At 26.9% G+C, this 23489-nt stretch overlaps 9 protein-coding genes across 9 annotated transcripts in view, besides 24 other annotated features; 4 read left to right on the forward strand and 5 right to left on the reverse strand.

The window, feature by feature from the left end:
* The window catches only part of EDI_159890 (uncharacterized protein), a gene marked incomplete at both ends in the record, with an annotated part of 2652 nt that extends 140 nt beyond the window's left edge, over nucleotides 1–2512 (forward strand). Inside the window, one exon of the mRNA XM_001733417.1 lies at nucleotides 1–2512. This exon is cut by the window's left edge and continues 140 nt beyond it. Coding sequence (XP_001733469.1) covers nucleotides 1–2512 — 2512 coding nt within the window.
* Nucleotides 2496–2637: a sequence feature (AT_rich).
* On the reverse strand, nucleotides 2634–4523 carry EDI_160000 (uncharacterized protein; the record flags this gene model as incomplete). Its single annotated transcript, XM_001739118.1, has 2 exons — nucleotides 2634–4450; nucleotides 4505–4523. 2 exons carry the CDS (start codon nucleotides 4521–4523, stop codon nucleotides 2634–2636), a joined length of 1836 nt encoding a protein of 611 aa, XP_001739170.1.
* Nucleotides 4524–4550: 27 nt separating this feature from the next.
* Nucleotides 4551–4575: a sequence feature (AT_rich).
* A 227-nt stretch (nucleotides 4576–4802) lies between these two features.
* EDI_160010 (tyrosine protein kinase, putative) lies at nucleotides 4803–6290 on the forward strand (the record flags this gene model as incomplete). The annotated part of the gene is made up of 1 exon (XM_001739119.1): nucleotides 4803–6290. One exon carries the CDS (start codon nucleotides 4803–4805, stop codon nucleotides 6288–6290), a length of 1488 nt encoding a protein of 495 aa, XP_001739171.1.
* A 168-nt stretch (nucleotides 6291–6458) lies between these two features.
* Nucleotides 6459–6589: a sequence feature (AT_rich).
* A 41-nt stretch (nucleotides 6590–6630) lies between these two features.
* Nucleotides 6631–6675: a microsatellite.
* Nucleotides 6676–6700: 25 nt separating this feature from the next.
* Nucleotides 6701–6758: a sequence feature (AT_rich).
* Nucleotides 6759–6765: 7 nt separating this feature from the next.
* Nucleotides 6766–6939: a microsatellite.
* A 134-nt stretch (nucleotides 6940–7073) lies between these two features.
* Nucleotides 7074–7233: a microsatellite.
* A 228-nt stretch (nucleotides 7234–7461) lies between these two features.
* Nucleotides 7462–7494: a microsatellite.
* A 12-nt stretch (nucleotides 7495–7506) lies between these two features.
* Nucleotides 7507–7548: a sequence feature (AT_rich).
* A 50-nt stretch (nucleotides 7549–7598) lies between these two features.
* Nucleotides 7599–8894, forward strand: EDI_160020 (poly(ADP-ribose) glycohydrolase, putative; the record flags this gene model as incomplete). The annotated part of the gene is made up of 1 exon (XM_001739120.1): nucleotides 7599–8894. One exon carries the CDS (start codon nucleotides 7599–7601, stop codon nucleotides 8892–8894), a length of 1296 nt encoding a protein of 431 aa, XP_001739172.1.
* Nucleotides 8887–8908: a sequence feature (AT_rich).
* A 111-nt stretch (nucleotides 8909–9019) lies between these two features.
* Nucleotides 9020–9694, reverse strand: EDI_160030 (uncharacterized protein; the record flags this gene model as incomplete). The annotated part of the gene is made up of 1 exon (XM_001739121.1): nucleotides 9020–9694. The coding sequence occupies one exon, from the start codon at nucleotides 9692–9694 to the stop codon at nucleotides 9020–9022; it is 675 nt and encodes a 224-aa protein (XP_001739173.1).
* Nucleotides 9266–9299: a sequence feature (AT_rich).
* Nucleotides 9695–9703: 9 nt separating the features above from the next.
* Nucleotides 9704–9764: a sequence feature (AT_rich).
* A 198-nt stretch (nucleotides 9765–9962) lies between these two features.
* On the reverse strand, nucleotides 9963–17096 carry EDI_160040 (protein serine/threonine kinase, putative; the record flags this gene model as incomplete). The annotated part of the gene is made up of 2 exons (XM_001739122.1): nucleotides 9963–15489; nucleotides 15628–17096. 2 exons carry the CDS (start codon nucleotides 17094–17096, stop codon nucleotides 9963–9965), a joined length of 6996 nt encoding a protein of 2331 aa, XP_001739174.1.
* Nucleotides 10228–10255: a sequence feature (AT_rich).
* Nucleotides 10683–10704: a sequence feature (AT_rich).
* Nucleotides 11230–11258: a sequence feature (AT_rich).
* Nucleotides 11660–11682: a sequence feature (AT_rich).
* Nucleotides 15502–15544: a microsatellite.
* Nucleotides 16449–16502: a sequence feature (AT_rich).
* Nucleotides 16523–16543: a sequence feature (AT_rich).
* Nucleotides 17097–17146: 50 nt separating the features above from the next.
* Nucleotides 17147–17178: a sequence feature (AT_rich).
* Nucleotides 17179–17201: 23 nt separating this feature from the next.
* EDI_160050 (serine/threonine protein phosphatase ppe1, putative) lies at nucleotides 17202–18116 on the reverse strand (the record flags this gene model as incomplete). Its single annotated transcript, XM_001739123.1, has 1 exon — nucleotides 17202–18116. One exon carries the CDS (start codon nucleotides 18114–18116, stop codon nucleotides 17202–17204), a length of 915 nt encoding a protein of 304 aa, XP_001739175.1.
* Nucleotides 18117–18245: 129 nt separating this feature from the next.
* EDI_160060 (U3 small nucleolar RNA-interacting protein, putative) lies at nucleotides 18246–19517 on the reverse strand (the record flags this gene model as incomplete). Its single annotated transcript, XM_001739124.1, has 1 exon — nucleotides 18246–19517. The coding sequence occupies one exon, from the start codon at nucleotides 19515–19517 to the stop codon at nucleotides 18246–18248; it is 1272 nt and encodes a 423-aa protein (XP_001739176.1).
* A 249-nt stretch (nucleotides 19518–19766) lies between these two features.
* EDI_160070 (FK506-binding protein, putative) lies at nucleotides 19767–20999 on the forward strand (the record flags this gene model as incomplete). Its single annotated transcript, XM_001739125.1, has 1 exon — nucleotides 19767–20999. The coding sequence occupies one exon, from the start codon at nucleotides 19767–19769 to the stop codon at nucleotides 20997–20999; it is 1233 nt and encodes a 410-aa protein (XP_001739177.1).
* Nucleotides 20878–20951: a microsatellite.
* Nucleotides 20983–21034: a sequence feature (AT_rich).
* Nucleotides 21035–21056: 22 nt separating this feature from the next.
* Nucleotides 21057–21224: a microsatellite.
* Nucleotides 21225–21230: 6 nt separating this feature from the next.
* Nucleotides 21231–23489: part of a repeat region that runs on past the window's edge.

Here is a 23489-nt window from a genome sequence, read left to right on the forward strand (position 1 = left end):
ACAAATTCGATCAATTTGCTTTATTGATAATCAATTATTTATTGGAGGGGAAGATGGAACAATATATAAAGCAGAATATATTGAAAATAAATATATGATAATGAAAGGTGTTAAAGTTTCTAAACAACCTATTACTTGTATTCAAGCATTTCCAAGGAATGGATTATTATTGTTTGTAACAACACTAAGAATTGGAGCATTAACAACAACACTAGAAAAATTAAAAGTAAATGGGATTGATATTATTGGAAGTGATTGTGCAGTTATTTTAAAAGATAAAAGTGTAATTAAAAGTAGAGTTGATAAATTTGGAATATATTCAACGCAAAGGACATTAACATTTATTGAGTATTCAATAGAAAATGGGTTTGAAAGAAAAATGAATGGAATTGTTTTTGATATGATTCCTCAAACGATTGAATGGGTTGGTGATAGGTTGTATTATATTCAAGGAGACCTTATAAAGTTTGTACGATTATCTGATAGAAAAGTTGGTGTATTAAGAGTAAGAAGAGGAGAAGGTAAAATGAGACCATTTGTTCGTGCTGTTGGAGAATATATATTAATTGGAAATGCAGAGTCATTACAAATTATAGAAAAAAAAGGAACACCTGTTGAAAAAGTAAAAGAAGTATTTCCCACTATGCTAAGTTCATTATTTAATATTACTGTTATATTTCCATTTGTATTATGTTTCTATCCTGATTGTATTAGAATTTATAATTTCTTTACTGGACAATTAGATGATACTATTCGTATTAAAAGTAGTATTGTTAATCAAAATGAAAGAGATGTTGTTGTTTGTTTAAAACAAACAAATGGACCAATTCAATTATTAAAAGCAATAGACTTAATTCAATTTATTAATGAATATATTAAAGCAGAACAATATAATGTTATTAGTCAATTATTAGATAGTTATACTAATGAAATGCAAACAGCATTACCAGTATTAAGTGATGAAGATTTATTATTAGTAAGAGTTGTTTATGGAGGAGTATTACTAGAAAACTATAAATATAATGAAGCATTTGAACAATTTATGAAATGTTCAATTATTAAAACAGAGTCAAAAGTAAGTTGGGACGTTAGAACAGTTATTTCTATATTTGATAATTTAATAGAACCAAATGATAAATTTAAACAATATTCTCCTGTAGATTGGAAATTAATAGAAAATAAAATAGAAGAATCTAAAAGAGTCAAAGAACGTAAATTAGTTTATAATCAATTAAGTGAATTTCTTCAAAGAGTTCAGAAGATTACAAAATATGATAAAGAATTAGAAACTCAAAGGATTAAAGCAATGGTCGTTGCAGAAAGAAGTGATGTTGTTGAAGAAATAGAAAGGGATGAAAGAAGAGGATGGTTTATTGATGTAGACAATGTTCTTAAATTTGTAAAAAATGGAAATGATATAAGAGTTCTTTCAAAATTAAATGTAATGAAAAAAGATTATACTTCTGCACTTAGAATATGGAATAAATTAGCAATGGGAAACGATCAAAGAGTATTTGAATATGGAATTGAAGATGTATTAAATATTATTCAGTTGTTAGATTGTAGTAACAGAGTTCAATTAAGATTATTGAAAATTGTATTAAATTGGTTAATTCCTGAAGTGTTTAATGAATGTCTTTATTTTAAAGGAGAATTTCCACATATTCTTTTAGAAAGATGTAAGTCTTTTGAAGAACGATTAATTAAAGAACAGTTCACTCAAATCTTTTTAAAAAAATTAAATGAAAAAAACCATCAACAATTACTTGATTATATTAATTTATTACATGCAAAATTACATATTATTAAAATAGGTTTATCTAATAAATTTATTGGAGAATGTAAAGAATGTCTTTCAATTTTTATTAATGGATCAATAGAAGTAATTAATAATTTAAATTATCGTAAAGAGTTTCAAGATGAAATGAGTCAAACACTTCAATTTATTCTTCAAAATTCAAAAGCAGTTGAAATGAAAACAATAATTAACTCTCTTCAAAAATATCATATGCAAAAAGAATTAATAGTTGTTTATGAAAGAATGAATCAAGTCGCCGATTTAATTGATGAACTAATGAAAATGGGAGGTATTTCAACAGTACTACATTATTGTCAAAAACATCCAATACATTCAAAAGTTTTATTTGATTATTCCATTTCAAAAAATTTAGAAATATTACCAATTGTAATAGAAACATTAATTGAACATTTAGATATAAATCATGTATTAGAACAATGTATAGAATATAAAATAGATAAACGAATTTATCTTCCTTTAATTTTAAAACGTATTAGAGAATTAGCAAATACTTACCTCTCTCTTCAATTTCAGTACTCAACAATTGTAGCAGATAGTATAAAAGAACCGACTAGGTATATCATGATTAATAAACATTCTGTTTGTTATTTATGTAATGAACATATTTTTAAGGATTTTGTTATATATCAAAATCATACATTCTGTTCTAAATGTTATTCAAAAATGAAAATTCCTCAAAAATTTATATTTTAAATTCATTATCTTTTCTTCTTTAATTTTTTGTGTTATTTAATTTTGGTAATTTAAATAATATTATATTTAATTTAATTTCCTTTATTATTTTTTAATCACTCTATTCTTTTAATAAATTATTTTATCTATTAGACTCAGATGGAACGTCATCTACTGATATTTCACTCATTGTAAATGTGGCCTTTTTTGTATGTGCTGAAATAGGATCCATTGACGACTGGTTGTCATTTGTTGTATCGTCTCCTATTTCAATATTCTCAATTTCCATAGACCTTTCATTACATTGACTCTTATTTGTATTCTGGCTTGATTGTGTGTCAACACGTATTTCTTTATCTCTAGTCATTTGTAGTTGATAATTAACTTCATCCTCTTCACGTGTTATAGCATCTTCAATTGCTTGTTGGTCTTCTTCAATCTCATTTGTTACAAACATCTCAAGATCATCACCTCTTCTTTTTTTCATAACAAATCCTTGTAAAAATTCTGGAATATCATCAACAGATATTTCTTCAATACTATTACCTTCATCATCAGCATCAGTATACACATCTTTTATATAAGTACTACGTTTTTCTTTTTCATTCAATCGTTCAAATATATTAAAATCATCACATGGCATTGTCATATGTTCTCTATGGAATGTACAAACATCTGACTTCTCCCAATCACTTTTAATAAGTTTTTTCTTTAATAATACTTTCTGTAAATCACATAACGAAACCCATTTATTCATAAGTTCTAATTCATTAGTAGAATTTTGTTCTTTTACAAATAAATCTTTAACAACTTTAGAATTAAAGAATATGCTTTTAACTATATTCCATTTATCTTCAAAAACATTTGTTGGCTGTATTCTAATCCCATCAAATGTTGGGTTTTGACATAATTTCCAATGCTGAATAACAGAAGAAATTGATGTAAAACATTCTAAACATTTAAAACATCGAATTGTTGGTTTAGAAGAAGCGTTTAAATCAATAAAAGAAACTCCTTCTTCTAATGGCTCTTTACATATATCAGCAAAATGTCTTTTTAATGACTGTACAATTCTAGGTGGATATTGTAAAAAAATCATTTTAAAAAACTCGTCAAAAGGAGAAGTTTTTCTTAATAAAGGTTGTTGTTGTATTAGTGAATGTAAAAAACAAAAAGCCTTAAAGTGGTATTGGCTATTAATGACTTTAATAAAAAAGTTTTGATGAGGAGGTGATTGAAAGATTTCAGGTGATTGTGATGCTTTATTTAAAAATTGACGAAGGAATATTTTAACAAAAGACATTGTTTGGTGTTGTCTAATTTGTAATAATTGAATAATAATATTAATACTAGATAATAGAAAAGGATCAGATTTTTTAAAGTAGGAACAAACTCCTGGTGGATAATTAACTTTAGACAAGACATGAGCAATCTTAGTAGATTGGTCTTGTCCAAATTTGTCTGAAGTAGTAATTATTTGATTAATAGCAGAATCAATCATTTTTTCAGGTTGCATAATAGTAATGTCAATAAGGAAATCAAAATATCCTTTAGAAATAATTAAAGGAAGTGATCGGATAATTTCCTTATGAAAAGAAGAGAATAATGAGTTAAAATGATAAAAACAATTTAATACTAACCTCTTTAATAATTCTTTTCCTCCTAAGTCTAACAAACCAATAAAAAAACTACTATCAAATGGCAATGTTGTAAATCCAGATTCTGAATATAAGTCACTTAAGTTCTGAATAAATTCTACATTATAAATGTTGTCAATAAATAGTTTTACTTCTTTCATAAGAAAAAGATTTTGAAGTTGTGTTTGTGATGTAGCTGCACGTAAAACTTCTGCTAATGTATTTTTGAATTGACTATCATGACTAGTATCTAATAAAACCGGAGTTGTAATTGAATTATCTGTATTCGGTATTTTTAATATCGAAGAAATAGGACAAATGGCTAATGGTTAATAAACACTTAATAAAATCAATTTTAAACAAGACAAAATCAAACTATTGGGTATTATATCCATTAAAATAAGGCTTAAAAGTTTCTTTCCTTTTTTATTTTTTATTTTTAAATAACTCAATCTTTCTTTTGTTATATATAACGAAATAAATAACCATATTTTTTTGATATTTACAAAACAATATCATTTAAATTATTGTTTTGTAAATTCAAAAGAAGAATAAATTTAGATAGATATAAAAACCCGAAAAAATACGGATAATAAAGGATTCTTTTTGTAGTAAGAACTATGAAATCTTGATATAAAAAAAAAGGATAAAATCTCTAAAATCATTCAAATAAAATGTTTAAACGGTTATTAGGAAGTAACAAACAACCAAAAGAAGTAGGAGATATTCTTGTCTCTTCAGCAGACATTCAAAAAGGAGATCTCATTTCTAAAAATGGACCACATGGTGATGTCTATCGATGTTTATTTAAAAAGACTAAAGCAGTTGTTAAGTTTTTCTCAAAAGCTGACTCAAGTCAAAAGTCTTTTAAAGAAGAAACAGAAACTTTAAAAAAAATATTCCATCCAAATGTTCTTTTGATTATGGGCATAATAGCAGAAAAAGGAATAACTGGTGTTATCATGGAGTCTATGAGATGTAATTTATATAATGTCCTTTATGAACCAACTAAATGTCCAAAAGCACTTCAAAAAATTAGTAGATTAAATAAATTTAAAATTCTCAGAGATATAGCAGTTGGACTTGCTTTTATTCACTCTCTTGCAAAAATTCCTCATGGAAACTTAAAATTAACAAATATTCTTTTTGATGATTCAGGTAAAGTCAAAATCTCTGATTATTTCTATTCTAATTTAAGAACACCAGTTAAAGTAAATGGTTATTATGTATGTTCTCAAAAAGGTAATAATGCTTATCAAGCACCTGAGGTTTGGTTAAATGGAACTTTTCCAAATGCTGCTTCAGATGTTTATTCATTTGCTCTTATTACAATAGAATTTATGGTTGAAAATAATTCTTTTTATGGAGACTATGATACAGCAGATGATAAATCTATTTTTACTGCTATTCAAAAGAAAGTCAAAGTTACTATTCCTCAGTCATTCAGTCAAACTCATAAAGTTATTCTTGGCAGGTGTCTCAATTATGAACCAAAAAATAGACCATTAATGGAAAGTGTTCTTGCTGCTTTTGATCAAATAGTTGTTGAATCAACTATGACTTCAGTAGATGCTATTGAATTTTGGTCAGATAGATTTTCTGATGGAGACGTTCCATTGTTTGAAGTATCATATGATGACGTTATGTTTGCTTTAGATGAAACTGTTTTAAGTGATTGTGATGAGAACGTCAAGAATGAAATTAAAGAAGACTTGGCACCTCTCTTCCCTGCAAATGGAATTGTTACTGCAGTTGATTTTGATACTGTTGTTTGTTGGTTTGGTGAATTCTTCAATGATCCAAAAATTATTGATGAAATGAGAGACATTGTTTCTGCTTCTTATTTTAGTGGACTTATTGACAAAAAAGTTGCTGAAGGTAAACTTTCTGGAAAAGTTGATGGAACATATCTTATTAGAATGTCATTTACAGATGCTAAAAAAAATCCCTTCACTCTCACAAGAAATGTCAATGGTTCACCAAAACATCATAGAATTGAAAGACTTTCTTATGCATTCGTGCAAGCTAGATACCAAATCACTATTGATAATAAAAAAATTACTGCTCAAACACTTAGCGGTTTGATTGAAGCACTTACTAAAATGGGACTTATTGTTAATCCTGATGATGGTGTTGAAAATTCTGATTATGGAGAAGCCTAATTCATCTTCTTTATTTGTTTTTTTAACTTTGGAATCAACATAAAAAGACAAAAGTACGAAATCTCTCAAATCTGTTTTGTTATAGAATAAGTGAAATATACGAGAATATAATGAATAGAAATAGATAAAAAATAGAGGTTATTTAAGTAGTATAAAAGAACAAAAAAGATTTATTTTTTTAATTATTTTATGTGAAAATTTAATATTGTATAAAGTAAGGAAATCAATTAAGAAATAGTTATAAAATGATTAAATTGAGAAATGAATGATTAAATTTTTCAATATTTTTTATTTTAATTGAAAATTGTGTTTTAAATAGTTTGTATTTTGTGTTGGTATTAAAAAAAAAAAAGAAAAAAAAAAGAAAAAAAAAAGAAAAAAAAAAGATTTAAATAAAAGAGAAATAGAAGAAATTAAATTGAAATAATAAATTTTTATTTGATTGATTTTATTTATTTAGAATATAATGAATTAATTTTTATTTATTCTTTTTGTTCTTTTGATTTATAGATTTATTTATTTTTATTTTTTCTGATTATAATTTCTATTATTATTAGATATTTAATTTCTTATTTTAATAATTTGATTATAATTGTATTATTTGTTTTTGTATTTGTTATCATTACTTATTTTCTTTTTCTTTTTATTTGATTGAACTAAGTTATTTATTTGTTTCTTATTTGTATGACTAAATTTATGTTTCATCATTTTTATTCATTTTATTTCATCACAATTAATTGATTTCACTTTGAGTTTTGATTGGTGAGTTCTATTTTATGATTGTTTTATCATTATTCATTTATTTTGATTATTTCTTATTTCTTTGTTTATTATTGAGATGTTATTTATAATTTAGATTTAGTACTTTCATTATTATGTTTTTTCTTCTTATTCTTTCGTTGTTTCTTTTATCTCCTTGTGTTGTATTCTATATTTTGATATTACACTTGTTTCAATACTCACTTCTTCTTATATGTTTTGTTCTCTTTGAAATACTCTTAATTATCTTTATTATTTGACTTTCATTCTTTAATTAAATCACCTCTCATCAAATAAACAGTTCAGCTGATAACTTATTTATTTATGAAATAATCATTCCTTTATTTATTTATCAATCTTCACATCACATGAAATAATTATTTCTTATATTTTTTCTTATTCATTCCTGTTATTCCTTTTTTTTTTCATTCTTTCTTTTTTTCTTATTTTTCCATTGAAATTATTAATAATTTCATGTTCAAAATATTAATTTATTTATCAGTTGGAAAATATTTTTATTATTCCTCATAAAAACTATAAAATCTTCAAATGGAAAATAAAAAACCAAGAACATCTACTCTTTCAGTAGAAAAAATAAGAACAGCCATTAACAAAGAATTTAAAACATGCCAAGACGTTGTAGAATTTTTTATCAGCCAAGAGAAAGAAAGAACAAACAAAGAGATAAACAAAGGAGTTGGTACTGGATATGGGATTGCTCTGAAATCTTTCTATAACAAAGTACATTCATTGGGTCTTACAAAAAGATCTTTTGAAGAATACTTTCAATGGTTTATTGCTGGATTAAAAAATGTAATGAATAAATTAATCACTAACAATGATGGGACATTAGAAAAGAACCAATCAACTATTTATATTCCAATTTCAGAATCTGGAATACCTTCAACAGTTCAAATAAAAAGGTGGGAAGTATTTGGGATATTAGCTTGTTCTTTCTTTAATGTTCAATGGGAAGATAAAGTAGAACGTATTGGAAATATTTCTTTAGTGTACATTTCCACAAACAGTCGTGTTTCTATTGAAAGACTTATTTGTATTTTTGCCTATTTCCATGTGATGATTGAAATAGACGAAAAAACACTTCAAGAAATTGTTACGTATGAACGGGTTATTCAAAAAACATCATATGATTGGGAACACAATGAAACTCCAATTAAAACATATCCTTTTGTCAGTGGAGGTTTAGAAATGTCAGAAATGAATGTCCATGTTGATTTTGCTAATAAATATCTACAAATCCATAAAATAGTGCCGAGTGTAACTCAAGAAGAATTACTTTTTAGTGTTAGACCTGAATGTTTTATTTCTTTGATATTATTTGAAGTTTTATTAGATAATGAAGCAGTACTCATAAAAAATACACTTCATATTAGTTTGAGTGAAGGATATCAACAAACATTTAAATGGATAGGTTTTTGTAAAAAACAAACATTAAAACAACAAAATACAATTCTAGCTATTGACTCAGTAATTAATACATGTTTTGGAAAAGAAAATATTGATAGAGACTTAAATAAGTGTATGGTTGGATTTCAATACGCTGGTAATAAAATTGCTACAGGCCAATGGGGTTGTGGTTCATTTGGTAATGACCCATTATTAAAAATGGCACAACAATATATGGTTCTTTCAACTTTAGGATTTGAAGCTTCAATACATTGGATGAACTTTGCTCGATATAACGAATTAAATGATTATATGGAAATTTGTAAAACCAAAGGAATGACAATAAAAGATGTCTATTATATTCTTTGTTCATTTGACGGCGATAAGAATACATTTGTTGATTATTTTAAACAACAAATCCAATCTTTCCATAAATAATTAATAATTAAATTGGTTTTCATTATTATCAAAAAAAACTTTCAAATAAAACTTCAACTAAAAATGTTATCTTAAAACTAAAGAAGTTTATACAAAAAAAAATCACTTATAAATTTGATTTAAAACTAAGCGTGTGGAAACATTGGTTGACATTGTTGATGAGGTGGTTGTGCATTAGTTTGTCCTGGTTCTAATGGTGGTTGTTGGACTTGTCTTATTCTTTGCCTACACCTTTCACACCCATCAGCAATTTCAATTAATTGACAATTAATTCTTAGAACATCATCATATTGTTTTTTTAATTCACTTAATTGCTGTTGAAGAGTAACAAAAGCTTCTTTACTTTTCTGTCTACTTTTACGAGCACTTTCTTTATTTTTTAATTTTCTTTTAATTTTATTTAATGTAGCTTTTTCAGTTTTAGTTATGGTTCTTCGATCTTTAAGTTCATTAACATAATCTTCAAATTCTTCAACAGTCATTGAAGCTAAATCCTCTTCTGAGAGGAGTTTTTCATATGTAATGTTTTGAAATTTTCTCTTTCTACGATGTAAAGGGGTATAAGCTTGATCACTAAATTGAGACTGAGAAGTATTTGGAAATTGGGGTTGTTGTGATGTTGGAGTAAATTGAACCACCTGAGGAATATAAGGTGAAAAAGATGGATATGTAGGGTATTGAGATGTTCCTGTAGAAAAAGAATTTTCTTGTCTTATAGGATTTGGAGAAGAATAACCAGAATAAACAGAATCTTCAGGGGAACCAGATGTTACCTCCTGTTGTTGATGATTTGGATCCATTTTCCTGTGATTTTTAAGATTTAAAAAAAATTTTAAGATTATTATTGTTATAATTAATAATTCTATTTAACCATCATTTTTGTTTCTTTACTATCAAACACTACCATTCATATTTTCATTTCTTTTTGTCTTATAAGTACCTATGTTTTTGTCGTATGATCTATCATTATTAAGTTCACTTCATACTCATCAACAGCTGAACTACACGTTAGCATCACGCGTCTACTCACGTGTTAAATAAAAAATGACATATATAACAATATAATACTTAATTAATTTGAGTAATATCGTAAAGTTGTTGTAATTTAATAACTATTTCGTTAATGCTCAAACGTTCTTTAGGATTTTGTGCCCATGCCTGTTCAATTAATTCAAAACATCCTGGATTAACTTTTTCTGGACAATCTAACCTATTTCCATCAGCAACAAAATTAGCTATTGACCATGGGTATTTAAAGAGGGAACCTTGATAAGGAGCATCCCACATAAGTATATGAAGCATAGTAACAGCAAATGAGTATACATCTGCAGGCATTTTATATTTATCTTTTTTTAATATTTCTGGTGCCATATAGACAGGTGTTCCAATTCCTTTTGTGAATGTCATATTTGTCATTAACATGTTAATATTTCTAGAACTACCAAAATCAGTCAACTTACCATTAATTTCAACATTTTTTTCTAAAGAAATAGCTAAAATGTTATCAGGTTTAATATCACGATGTAATATTCCATTTGAATGAAGATATTGAATTCCTTTAGCAGCGTCTAAACAGAATTTAATTTTCAATTTCTCATCAAGTGGATTGCCTTTCATTCTTTTTTCAATTAAATCAGATAATGAACCATATTCTGCAAATTCAGTTACAAGACATAATTTATTTGGAATCATTACAGCACCATAAAAATGGACAATATATTCATTTCTAAATTTTTCTAACATTGATACTTCATCTTTAAATTCACTAATCATATTTTCTAATACTTGTAATTTTTTTAATTTTTTAATTGCTACTTTGTTTCCTTTAAAGTTTCCAAGAAAAACAACTCCAAATGACCCTTCGCCTATTAACCGTTCTTCAACTATGTCATTAGGATTTAGCCGACAACTAACTTCAGTCATACAATCAAGTGAAACAGTTTCTGTATATCGTTTACCAGTTGATAAATTATCAATAAGTATTTTAAAAATACCAATAAGATGTACAGAACAATGTGGATTTACGAAAACTTCAAGTTCACACCCTTCCTTTTTTTTCAAAATGACTTGAGGTGGATTTGTTCTTATTGAATAATTTTCATTTGAATTATCTTCTGCAAGAAGTGATATTTGAATTGGGTGTTTTGATCTATTTGCTATACATAGTAATTCTCTAGTCTCTTTATTCACAGGAATTTCTGTTGTTTCTGTATCAAATGTTAGTACTTTTTTATTAACTAAAATAGGACATTTCCCATTTAATTCAATCCAATGAATATTTGAATGTTTAATTTCAAAATGGGTGTATGTCTTTCTTGCCTTATTTTGGAGATTCTTTTTATTAATATACAATAATATTTTATACAATCCAAAGATAACTAAGATAAGTACAGTTACAATGATAAAAATTAATAATATCACAATAACTAATACAACCCACCAAACAGGATGTTTTTCACAAGACAAACCATCATTACTTGGAGTATACCAAAAAGTACATGAAAGACAAACAGAATTAGATGCTTCTATACAACCTTTTACTTGGTTATAATTTATACAATAACCCTCACTTGTTAAAATATAATTATATTCACAACCTTTACATCGTTTGTTAATTTGATTACATTCACTGCAATGTTCATTCACTTCAGAACATAAATGACATGTTAAATTTTCTAAATAATAACTAGATTCACAAAGGGTACATCCTTTATTAGTGATTTCTTTACAATGAGTTAATTCAGATATTGGAGAACATCCATAAGTAATATTTTTATAAAAATTTTTACTACATTCAGAGCATCCATTGTTCTTAATACATTTTTTACAATTATCAATACATGCTCGACATAACGTTCCATCTCTATAATACCCATCTTCACATTGTAAACATTTGTCATTAGAATGTGGAATTGTTTGTTTACAATTTTCAATACTTTTAATAACACTAATACATGAATTTTCTTGAAGACTAAATCCTTCATTACATTCATAACATATATCAGCAGATTTAACACATTTTTTACATGGATAATAACAAGCATCACAACTCCCATTCTCATTTAAAAAATAACCATCAGAGCAAATAACACACCTTCCTTTATTATATTCCTTGCAATTATTTATTGTTTGTGTTAATTGGCATACCCCATCATCAAAACTTGAATCTAATTTTAAATATGTAGAATCTTCACATAACGAGCATTTTCCATTTATTGTACATAAACTACAATTACTTCCACATGAAACACAATTAGACCCATCAAAATATTTATCAAAGTCAGTACAAACAACACACTTACTATCAACAGTTGTTTTACAACCAATAGACCCTATTGATTGACAACTCTTTCCATTTACAATTACTTTTCCTTCAGGACATTCTAAACATTCAACAGTTTCTGTTTTATCATCATACAAACATTTGGAACAATCATCTTCACAAGAAATACAAGACCCCTCTTTGAGATAAAACCCATCTTTACAGTCAATAACCTGTTTATTTGTAATTTGATTTGTTGATTGTTTTAATTCACATTGGTCATTATTTTTTATATAACTATTATTTACACTACAATGGGTACATACATCTGAAGAAGAACAAGTATCACATCCATTAGGACAATTAACAGAACACTTTTCCATAGAAGGCTCTTGAGTTTTACCAGGAGGACAAACTAAACATACTCCATTATTCATATATTTACAGTTACTTGTTTCAATACATTTTGTTCCACTTACGATATAATTGTCAAAACATAAAAAACATTTTTCAGAATTACAAATCTTACAATTTGATGTACATTCATTACAAGAATTTCCAGTAGAAAAAAAGCCTTCTTCACAACGATCACATAATCCATTCTTACGATACAATTCACAATGTTCTATTGTTGTCATAGGTGCAATACACTCCCCATCTTCTTTAGTTAAATATCTACATATTTTACATTCAGAATTTATATTTGATAATAACCCAGTTTTGCATAACCCATATGAACACACAACTGCATTATTTGTTGAAATAGTTATACCTAAAGAATTGTCAACAAATAAAAGTACTGGAGAAAGAGAATTTACAATAATTGAAGATGAATCTCCAATTGATTCAATAAGAACAGAGTTAAGAATACCATCAATAGTAAAAGAGTTAGAAGCTTTTATTACTAATTCATGGTATGAAACATGAAGAGTAGATTGTCTTAAAAGAGTAATCAAATTATATCTTTCATCAGACTCAAATGAATATGAATTTACTGAATCAATAATAAGGTAAGTTGATACTATTGAATTAAAATGACCTGGACACGAGTAATCATACAAACCATTTTCATCTAAATAAGAATTATCTATTTGAGGAATACATACCTTATTTGTTAATCCAATTACAGAACAAATTAAATCACTTCCTGTTCCAATTACAATAGCTTGTTTATCACAAATGAAATTTATATTATTAGAAGAATGTAAATTAATCTTACGATATTTAGTTATAATAAAATTAATTGATATTGAATTTGGAATAGAAGGAATTTTAATAATATTTAATGGAGTTGTTGAATGATCTATTTTTATAAACATTAAGTTAGGATCTTTCAATGGATTGGCAATAGAGTCAATATCAATTGTAGAAACAGAGTTTGAAATAATAATTTGATTTACTACATTTACACTTCCAAAGATTAAGTCTCCTTTGTTTACTTCAATTTGTTTAACATCTACATTTAACCTACTGGTTGTTTGAATTAATCTTGAAATAAAAATATTACTATCTGATTTTAATGTACTTGTTCCTAATATTTGAAGTTCTTTAATTGAAGCATAATTTATTGTTTTAAGTTGACTATTTTGATTTAAAATAGTTTGAGATTGAGAAAGAACAGTAGTAGAGTCATCAAATAATAATGATCCATAAATGTTTATTATTTCAATTAAAACATTGGTATTTGTTGGTGATGATATTGTGGCTGTACTCTCTTTATCAACAATAAGTTCAGTAACTCTTAACTCTCCATCATCAGAAATACTAATTACAGAATTTCCTGAAATAGTTAAAATATTGCATTGAAGTATTCCAAGTATTGTTATGGATTGTTCAACAGAACATGATTCACTTGTGATTGAACCTTTAATAAGACTATTTGAATATTTTATCACAAATGAATTCCAATAAACATTTTCTTTATCATAAACATTATTGTTTAAAATTAAATTAAGTATATTTGTGTAAACCTTACTGACTGTTTCACAGTCACTCAGATCATATTGGTCATTAGAATAAGTGCATTGACAATCTATCGTTGATGTAACTTTCACATACCTTGTAAAATTTCCATTGTTACACCCAACTCGAATTGTATCTGGTATCCCATTTGATTTATAATATCCAATAAATAAAATTGAATCAGTAATAATTTGACTTACATCTATATCAATTGCACTCCATTCTCCAAATACATGAGTCATATCAAAATTTACAGTTGGAATAATTAATTCATTGAAATGAACATCGTTACTAATAACAATTCTTTTATTTGGTAATGTAGTTGTTCCAGTTAAATTAATATGTTGATTATTTTCTATTGTTAAAGGAAGTGTTCTAGATTCAAATATAAATGAATTCCATTGATATCCTTTAGTAGAATCAAGTTTAATAATTGTTTGATTTGCAAAAATAGTTAAATCATATAAACTACTGTTATGTAAACAATCAGGAAAAACCATTCCAAAATTAATAACTGATGCTGTTGATGTTGTACTTGGAATATAACACCTACAATCATTTTTTATTGAAAGAGTTGTATTTTTACACATTACATATCTTTTTAAATTGGGCTTTGAACAAACTTCATAAAAAGTACAACCACTTTGTGCATCATAAACATTTATATTACCATTTGTATTGAAAGCATAACTACATCCATTATGAATATTTCTTTTATTAACATATAATTCTCTCAAAGTATTTGTTGTTGGTATTACTTGAAGATTAAGATATGGTCTATTAGTATAACTTTGATATCTGATATAAAAACGTTCATGTCCATTTCCAATTATGACTGCTGGTGTATTGTAAACATAAATGTTATTATTAATCCCACTCACAGGAATAGAACTTCGTTTAAATATACCAACAAACCCTTCTTTAATATTTCTTAAATAAATAGAAAAGTGTTTATCAGGTTGAGAAGGATACATCCATACAGTTTGGATTTCAGTTCCTAAAACAAAATCAACAGCCTTTTCAGCCTCATTACTTCCTGGATAAATTTTATAATAAGTTTTATTTTCTCCACAACACCCTGAATTAAATTGAAACCAATCAATATTATTATCATAATATTGTGTAAAACCAATAAACTTTCCACAATTAGTAGATGTTCCCCATCGAATTTCATTATCATTGCTAACATACCAACAATCTCCATGAACAAAAAAAGGAGTAATACAAATGAAAATGATAAAAAAAGTCATGGAGTTCAAGTGATAATTAGAAATTCCATTTCTTTGTTTATTTTTTCTTTCTTTCTTTCCAAAAAGTAATGAATTTTCTGGCTCAAACTTTTCACCTTTCTTTTTATGAAAAATAAATAAACTATTAATACAATTTATCTTTTTTTTTTTTTCTCATTACTTTTTTTCTCTTTTTTCAATTTAAAAAGAGAAAATAAAATAATAACAGCATTATTCTATTAAAGAGGTAATTAGTGAATGATTAAATAATTTCTCAAACGTCAACCGTTCTTTTTCTTCAAATACTAACATCCTTTTAACTAACTCTATTTTTGAATGAAATTGTTCATTTGAAAGAATAGATTTAGGGAACGAAAGAATTTTATTTGTTGAGTAGGAAGCTTTTACCTCATCTTCAGTTTGTCCAAATGGAAGTTTATTTGTAAGAATCCTATAGAAACAAACTCCTAATGGATAGATGTCATGATTAATTGAAAGTGGTAATCTATGACTTGAATTAAAGTCTTTTGACTTACCTCTAATTAAAATTGATTCATTAGAAAATGAACGACAATTTCCAAAATCAGATAATATAAGTCTTGGTTTTGTAACAGAGCAATCTACCATAAAATTTTCTGGTTTGATGTCACCATGGATAAATTCTTTTTGAATTTGAAGATACTTTATAGAAATAATCATTTCATTAATGAAATGATTCATTTCCTCATTTGTAAGACGTTGTTTTAATTGTTTCCTTTTGTTTAAATATTGATCAAAATTACCACTTTCATAATAATCAAGTAATAAATATAGTGATTTTTGTGCTTTCTGTTTGAGATGCTGAAGTTGAGAAGAGATAGAATACCAAGATGATGCAATTCCATAACATTTGATGATTCGTTGATTATTACATTGTTTTAATACAATAAACTCTTTTTCTATTTCAACTTTCTTTGAACAGTCTGTTTGTTTTAAGGCATAAATCTTTCCATTGTATCTTACTTTTATAATGGTCCCATAAGCTCCGTTTCCAACAATAATTAATGGAATGCATTTTCTTAAATCAAATGAATCAAATTGATTTTCTTGTAACGCTTGCTGAATAATTTTTAATTGTTTTATTTCTATTAATTTTTTTATCTTAATAGAATTAATGATATCACTAAACTGTGTTGATTTAAATAAATTAATAATATCAATAACACTTTCTTGTAATCTTCTTTCGTTTAAAATACCATTTAAAAAGCTAATAGGAGTTACTTTAAAAGTTGGTCTAAAATCATTTGCTTCTGAACAAACAAAAATCTCGTTTAGTTTAAGATTAACTTTTAATTTCATCTGCTCGATATTATTACACATGTTAATAAAACAAGCTATATGACTACGTTCTTCTTCTTCCTTTATTAGAACATTTTTTAAATATTTTTCACAACTTATTGATTGACAATTTTCACAAACAATCCAAATTTCCTTTGACCCATTAAAAGTCCCACTAATAACACTTTTTACTGGAAGAAACCATTGGTAGAAATTTTCCCAATTCTTCATTTGACTCAATAAACAAACCATTTTATTTTGAATATCTTGTGAGTACTTTTGAATGTTATACCTTATAAGTACACTATCTTTTCCATCTTTTTTTGTTACCCAAATCAGTTGACATGAAATGGTATGTTCTTCGTTGGAATAGAATAAATGAGGATCGACATAGGCAAATTGTTCAGTTAAGTTTAATTCAAAACGTTGCATTTCAAACCAAATAACAAGATTTAACCTTAATGAATCACATTTTATTTTCCAAAAAAATTTAACAAAAAAATTTTTATTTTAACGAAGTTGATTAATTTGTACGGATCAATTAAACATAGAAGCAACAACTCTCTTTGGAATTGGTTTTTCTTCATCAGAAACAGCATCAAATAATGTAAAGTTACGTTCTAAATTCTCATTTACTTTCATAATAGAAGCAATATTACCACAACGTGAACAATAATTTGGTGCAGACCACACAGTGACCAATTTATTTTCAAATTGATATTTATATCCTTCCATAACTAATTGATGTGCACGAGCAATCAACTGTATATTGTTAATTTGACAAAACTCATCAACTGGTTTCTTTCCAAAAAGATATCCAGCTCCTCTAGAACTTACTCTCATTCCTTTTTCATTCTCTTCAGGATCAGACCACATTAAATCACAGAATGATCCTTCATGTGGGACCTCTTCATTACGATCAATACAATATCTAATTTGATCAATAGTTCTTAGTGTTGGTGAAAGTCCTCCATGGACACAATAAATAGAATTATCAATAACAGCCGCAACATTAAAATAATCAAATACATCCATGAAAATAGTCCAAGCAGCAGGATTACCATATTTTTGAATGCACTCATCATAAAATCCATAGTCTTGAGTAATCATTCTTGTTTCGTGATTCCCTCTTAACAAATGAATTCTATCTGGATATTTTACTTTATGTAATAATAAAAATGTAATAGTTTCTATTGAATAGATTCCTCTATCAACATAATCACCCATAAACAAATATTGTACATCTGGAATATTTCCTCCAATTTCAAAAAGTCGTAATAAGTCATAGAATTGACCATGAATATCTCCACATACTGTTACCGGTGTTTTAATTTCAAGAACATTCGATTCTAATGCCATAATTGCTTTTACTGTAAAACATAGTTCTAATAAATCATGTTCACTTAGAATATCACCACCTTTCACTTGTTCTATACACTTATCAATATCCATTCTCTTTTATTACTCCTTTTATAAAGTTCTTTTTAAGTTCTTCTTTTTCACTTTTTTGAATTTTTAGTGTTTTTTCAAAGAATGAAAAAACTAAGAAATAGAAATTTTGTCAAGAATAACAAAAATCAATCAATGTAATTTCACAATGGATATTCCATTTACAGCATTTTCTGTTTTATTCCAATCACCTAATCTGTACCTCTTTCCTATTGCACAAACTATGGCTGAGTGGTCTTTTGTTACGTCAATAGAATTAACACATCCCCCAACATTAACCTCACCCAAAAGTTCTAATGAAAGTGTTTCTGAAGATTTAAATGAAGAAGGAATGTTTATTTTCCACATTTTTACTATTCCTTCTACACCTCCACTGAAAATAACATCACTGTATTGAATGGTACATAATGCTGTGACTTGTTTATGTGCTGCTTCTAATATATATTTTGGTGTTTTCTTTGATACTATGTAAACTGACAATGTTCCATCAAATGATCCAGCAATATAAGTTGTTTCATTTAATAAACTTACACATTCAATTTCATTATAAGCATTATAAATTAATTGAGACTCTTCTGATACTTTAAAGATTCTTATAGACTTATCAGATGAGCCAGTTACACATCGTTCTTTAGATAATGCGTCAATACAATTAATATTTGAACGATGTCCATACAATGTATCCATTAAACTAATATTTTCAATGTTCCATACTTTAACACTTCTATCATAACTACAACTATATAATTCATATGTCCCATCTCTAAAAACACATGAAGTAACAATGTCTTGGTGACCTTTAAGTGTTCCAAGTAATTGATTATTAGAAGAATCATAAATAAGTATATGATGATTTTTAGTTGTAGCTACAATATATTTATTGTCATGACTAATTGCCAATGATAATATTTCAGGTCTTATTTTTGTTTTATCAATACAAGGAACAGTGAGTTCTCCACAATATTGATTATTAATTAAATCATAAATCATGATTTTACCATTTAATGATGCTACATACACTTTATTTTGTTCATTTTTATTTATTTTAACAGCAGTACATGCTTTATTTAAATGTCTTGTTGTTTTAGTTATAACTGTAGAACTTAAATGAAGATCATCTGAAACTGATGTCTGTTTTTTACTTTGATCAATTGATTCATTAAATAATGTTTCTAATACACTTTTAGGTTTTGTCTCCTCATCAGTAATTCCAACCATTAATCGTTCATGTTCTTTTTTAATATCTTCAATATGTTTTTGAGCCATAGAAAGTCGTTGTTTATCAGTATCTTCATTACTATGATTGTATTTGAATTCAGTTTGAATACGCTCAACTCTTTTTTGTGGTTTAGGTTTTTCAGTTGCCAATCGTTGTTTGAATGGTACAAGAAAAGGGTCACTCATAAATGTTCAAACACTTGATATTAACAGTTCGCAACAAATAAACTTGTTGTCTTTCATTATTTTTGTTATTTCTTTTTAAAAAACCCTAATTTTTTTTAAAAGGAAAATCTGAAAACATAATTTTAAATTCTGTTATTTAAAACATAAATAAACTATCAACGTGGCGTTGTGTTGTAAAACAAAAAGAATGAAAATGCACCACGTCAGACTTTGAAATAAAAGACATGAAGATGAAGGAAAAGTCATTTAATGAATACAGAAACTGAAAAGAAGTGTGAGTGTGGACATTGTGAATGTGAAGAAGAACACTGTGAGTGTAAAGGAGAACATTGTGGATGTGGAGAAGGACATTGTGAATGTAAAGAAGAACATTGTGGATGTGGAGAAGAACATTGTGGGTGTAGTGAAGAACATTGTGGATGTGAAGAAGGACATGATGAAGAAGCAATGGAAGAAGAAGTTGAAGAAAGATTTCCAAAGACAGTTGAAGTAGAAGGAACTGGATATGAGAAACCAACTGATGACTGTTTGTGTACAGTTGATTATACAATGTTAGATGGTGACAGAGTTGTTGAAGAGAAAAAAGATTTTAAATTTAAAGTTGGAGATATACCAGTGATTTGTGAAGGATTTGAAAAAGGTGTTGAATCAATGAAACTTAATGAAAAGTGTACATTTACTCTTAAAGCAGAAGATGCATTTGGAAGTTGTGGAGATAAAGAAAGAAACATTGAGCCAAATAAAGAGATTACATTTAAAGTTACACTTAAAGGAATGGAACCTGTTCCAACACCATTTACAATTGCACCAGAGAATATAGTTAAACATGCAGAAGAAAAGAAAGCACAAGGAAATGAAATGGTCAAAAGAAAGTTACAAAAGAGAGCATTAAGATGTTATTTAAGAGCACTAGATTATCTTGATAATGATTATAGAATTCCAGAAGATCAAAAAGAAGCAGCTAAAAAGATTCAAACAATATTATTTGGAAATGTCTCAGCAATGCATCTTCATTTTAAAGAATATGATCAAGTTATTGAATATACAGATAAAGTTCTTGCTGTAGATGCTGAAAATTTAAAGGCATTATTAAGAAGAGGAAAGGCTTATTTGGAAAAAGGACAAATAGAAAAAGCTGAAAGTGACTTTAATAAAGTTCTTTCTATTGATCCAAATAATAAAGAAGTTAAAGCTGAAATGAATGGAATTAAAAGAAAGAGAATGGAAGAAGAAAAGAATGATAAAAAAAGATATGCTAAAATGTTCAGTGTATTAGGTTCACTAAGTGAGGTTGATGAAGAACAAAAGAAATTACAGGAAGCACAAGAGGCACAACGTAAGAAAGAGTGGGAAGAAATTAAAAAGAAACAAAAAGAAGAAGAAAAAAAGAAAGAAGAAGCAAAGAAAATGGAAGAAGAAAAACCAAAAGAAGAGTCTAAGAAAGAAAATATTCCAATGGAAGAAGAAAAAAAAGAAAATTAAATTGATTGATATTTCATTAATTTATTTTTATTTATCTTCCTATAACTTAGTTCAATCAAATAAAAAGAAAAAGAAAATAAGTAATGATAACAAATACAAAAACAAATAATACAATTATAATCAAATTATTAAAATAAGAAATTAAATATCTAATAATAATAGAAATTATAATCAGAAAAAATAAAAATAAATAAATATATAAATCAAAAGAACAAAAAGAATAAATAAAATAAAGAAGTTAATTAAGTATTAATAGAACTTGTGTCTATTGTTCCTGCCTCACCGGAGACTAATACCATCCCTGAGTCTTCGTCTTGTAGTTCAACTACATATGTTTGGTTGTGATCGAAACAGTGCTCCATGACGTCCATCATGTTTTTAATTACAATGTTTTTGATTTCTTTAGTGATGTCTATTTCGATTTTTAATTGTTTGATTAATTTAATACTTTCCGCATTTACTAGCCCATTAATCGAAATTACTACTGGAATTATTTTGACATCTTTTAATTTCTCTATTTTCATTAGCCTATTTTTCAATTCCTTGTACATATTTCTTTTCTTCCAATAGGCTCCATTAATATTATGATCTGCCACAATAGTCATATCAAATATTAGACCAGTTTTATTCTTTTTATCTAGTACATATATATCTGGTCTTTTATGATATAGTCCATCACTTTTTGGCATTATTTGTTTATTCAATATCATAGTGATGTCATTGTATTGGAACACTGTTTCATATGGGGGTTTCTTGTATTGTTTATTTCCTGTGTATTTTCTTATTAACCCCTCCCATATGATGATGCCAATATGGTCATGTTTCTCCATCTGTGATTTTTTATGACCAATACAAGATAGTAGAATGTGTTCTACTGTGGCTATCTTGTATTTACAAAGTGGGCAGTACTTCAATCTTTCATTTTTTAATATTTTATTTTTCCTGTACCCACTAAATATTACTCCATCTTGCATTTTAGTTAATTGAAGGAATGCATTTTTCTTTATATTGATGGACTTCCATGCATTGATTGTAGTAGTTTTATCTACAAATTTTGACTCGAACCATCTTCTAAAATGTCCACTTGTTTGATTTCCATTTTTTGATGTATTGGTCGGTCATTAATTTCTTTATTTTTACTACTACTTCTTTTTCTTTTTTATTTTCAATAAATTCATTTATTATTTCTTCTATTTTCGTTTCTGGGATTTTATGACTTAGTGCTTTTTTAATTCTATTCCATATTCCTTTCTTGGAATACCATCTATCTAATATGTTATTTCCTATTTCGCTTTCTCTTGTACAATAGTACATTACTGTTCTGATTAATTCAATAACATATTCGTCCCTTAGGCTTATTAATCCTTCACCCATTTCATTTATAGGGACATATAGACGGTCTTTGGAGTTACACCAATGTATTTTGCCTTTCTTAAATATTTTCTTATCTCCAAATCCATTGTATCTATGTCAGTTACCTTCCAATTTACTACTGATGCTGAATATCTTCAGATTGGTATTACTTCAGTATTAATTCTTGTAATATAACTTCTATTACTACTTTCATCAGTATTTATCTCTTCCATTTTCATCATCATCTTTTCTTTGATGATTTTACAATTGAAGGTGTCATTAATTTCATCGGACTGCCATACACCTAAATATTTATACAAGTCCTCTCCTTCAATTAATGTGATGTTTTGCATTCCATCTGGTATTTTATTAATGTTCTTTAATACCATTCCTGATTTATTTTCATTTCCATCCCTATTCCACTTATTATTTCTTTAATTTCATTGTGGATTGTTCCCATTTCTTCACTATTTGTGTCATTATTCTCAATTCATCCATATACAATGTATGGTTTGATTTTGGGAATTTCTCTTCTATGATTTGAGAAATTATATTCATTTTGATGATGAAGAGTAGAGGGGATAAGGAATCACCTTGTAAAATTCCTCTCTTCAGTTTAATACATCCTAGATATTCATTATATTTATATCCTATGAATATCTTCCATCTGTTCATCATACTTTCTACAATGTCTATGATGACACCCTCTACATTAAAATATTTAAGTGATTCTATTACCCATTCATGATTTACTGAGTCATATGCTTTCTTAATGTCATAATATGACTCTACATATTTTGGGTATTTCTCTTCTTTTTGCTGCTTTAACATATAACTGTTAATTAATCCTTCTTTATCAGCAAGAGATTGCAATTTACATCATAATTGATTTTTACTAATTTTTAATGATCACTGTTCATGTTAATTCTATTGTGAATCTTCTCTTTCAATATGGAGGTAAATACTTTCATTATTACATTTGTACAACTGATAGGACGATAATTAGTGACATCGTTCCTATCACCTCATTTGTGGATTAGTATAGTTCTTCCACTTACCATGTCTAGAGTGATGTTTTCGGGGAAGTTTAACAATTCATTGAAGATATTAAGAATGGAATTTCTTGATGATGATATT

Source organism: Entamoeba dispar, genomic scaffold, assembly GCF_000209125.1.
Source record: "Entamoeba dispar SAW760 scf_1105229461987 genomic scaffold, whole genome shotgun sequence".
Classification (NCBI taxonomy): Eukaryota; Evosea; order Mastigamoebida; family Endamoebidae; genus Entamoeba; species Entamoeba dispar.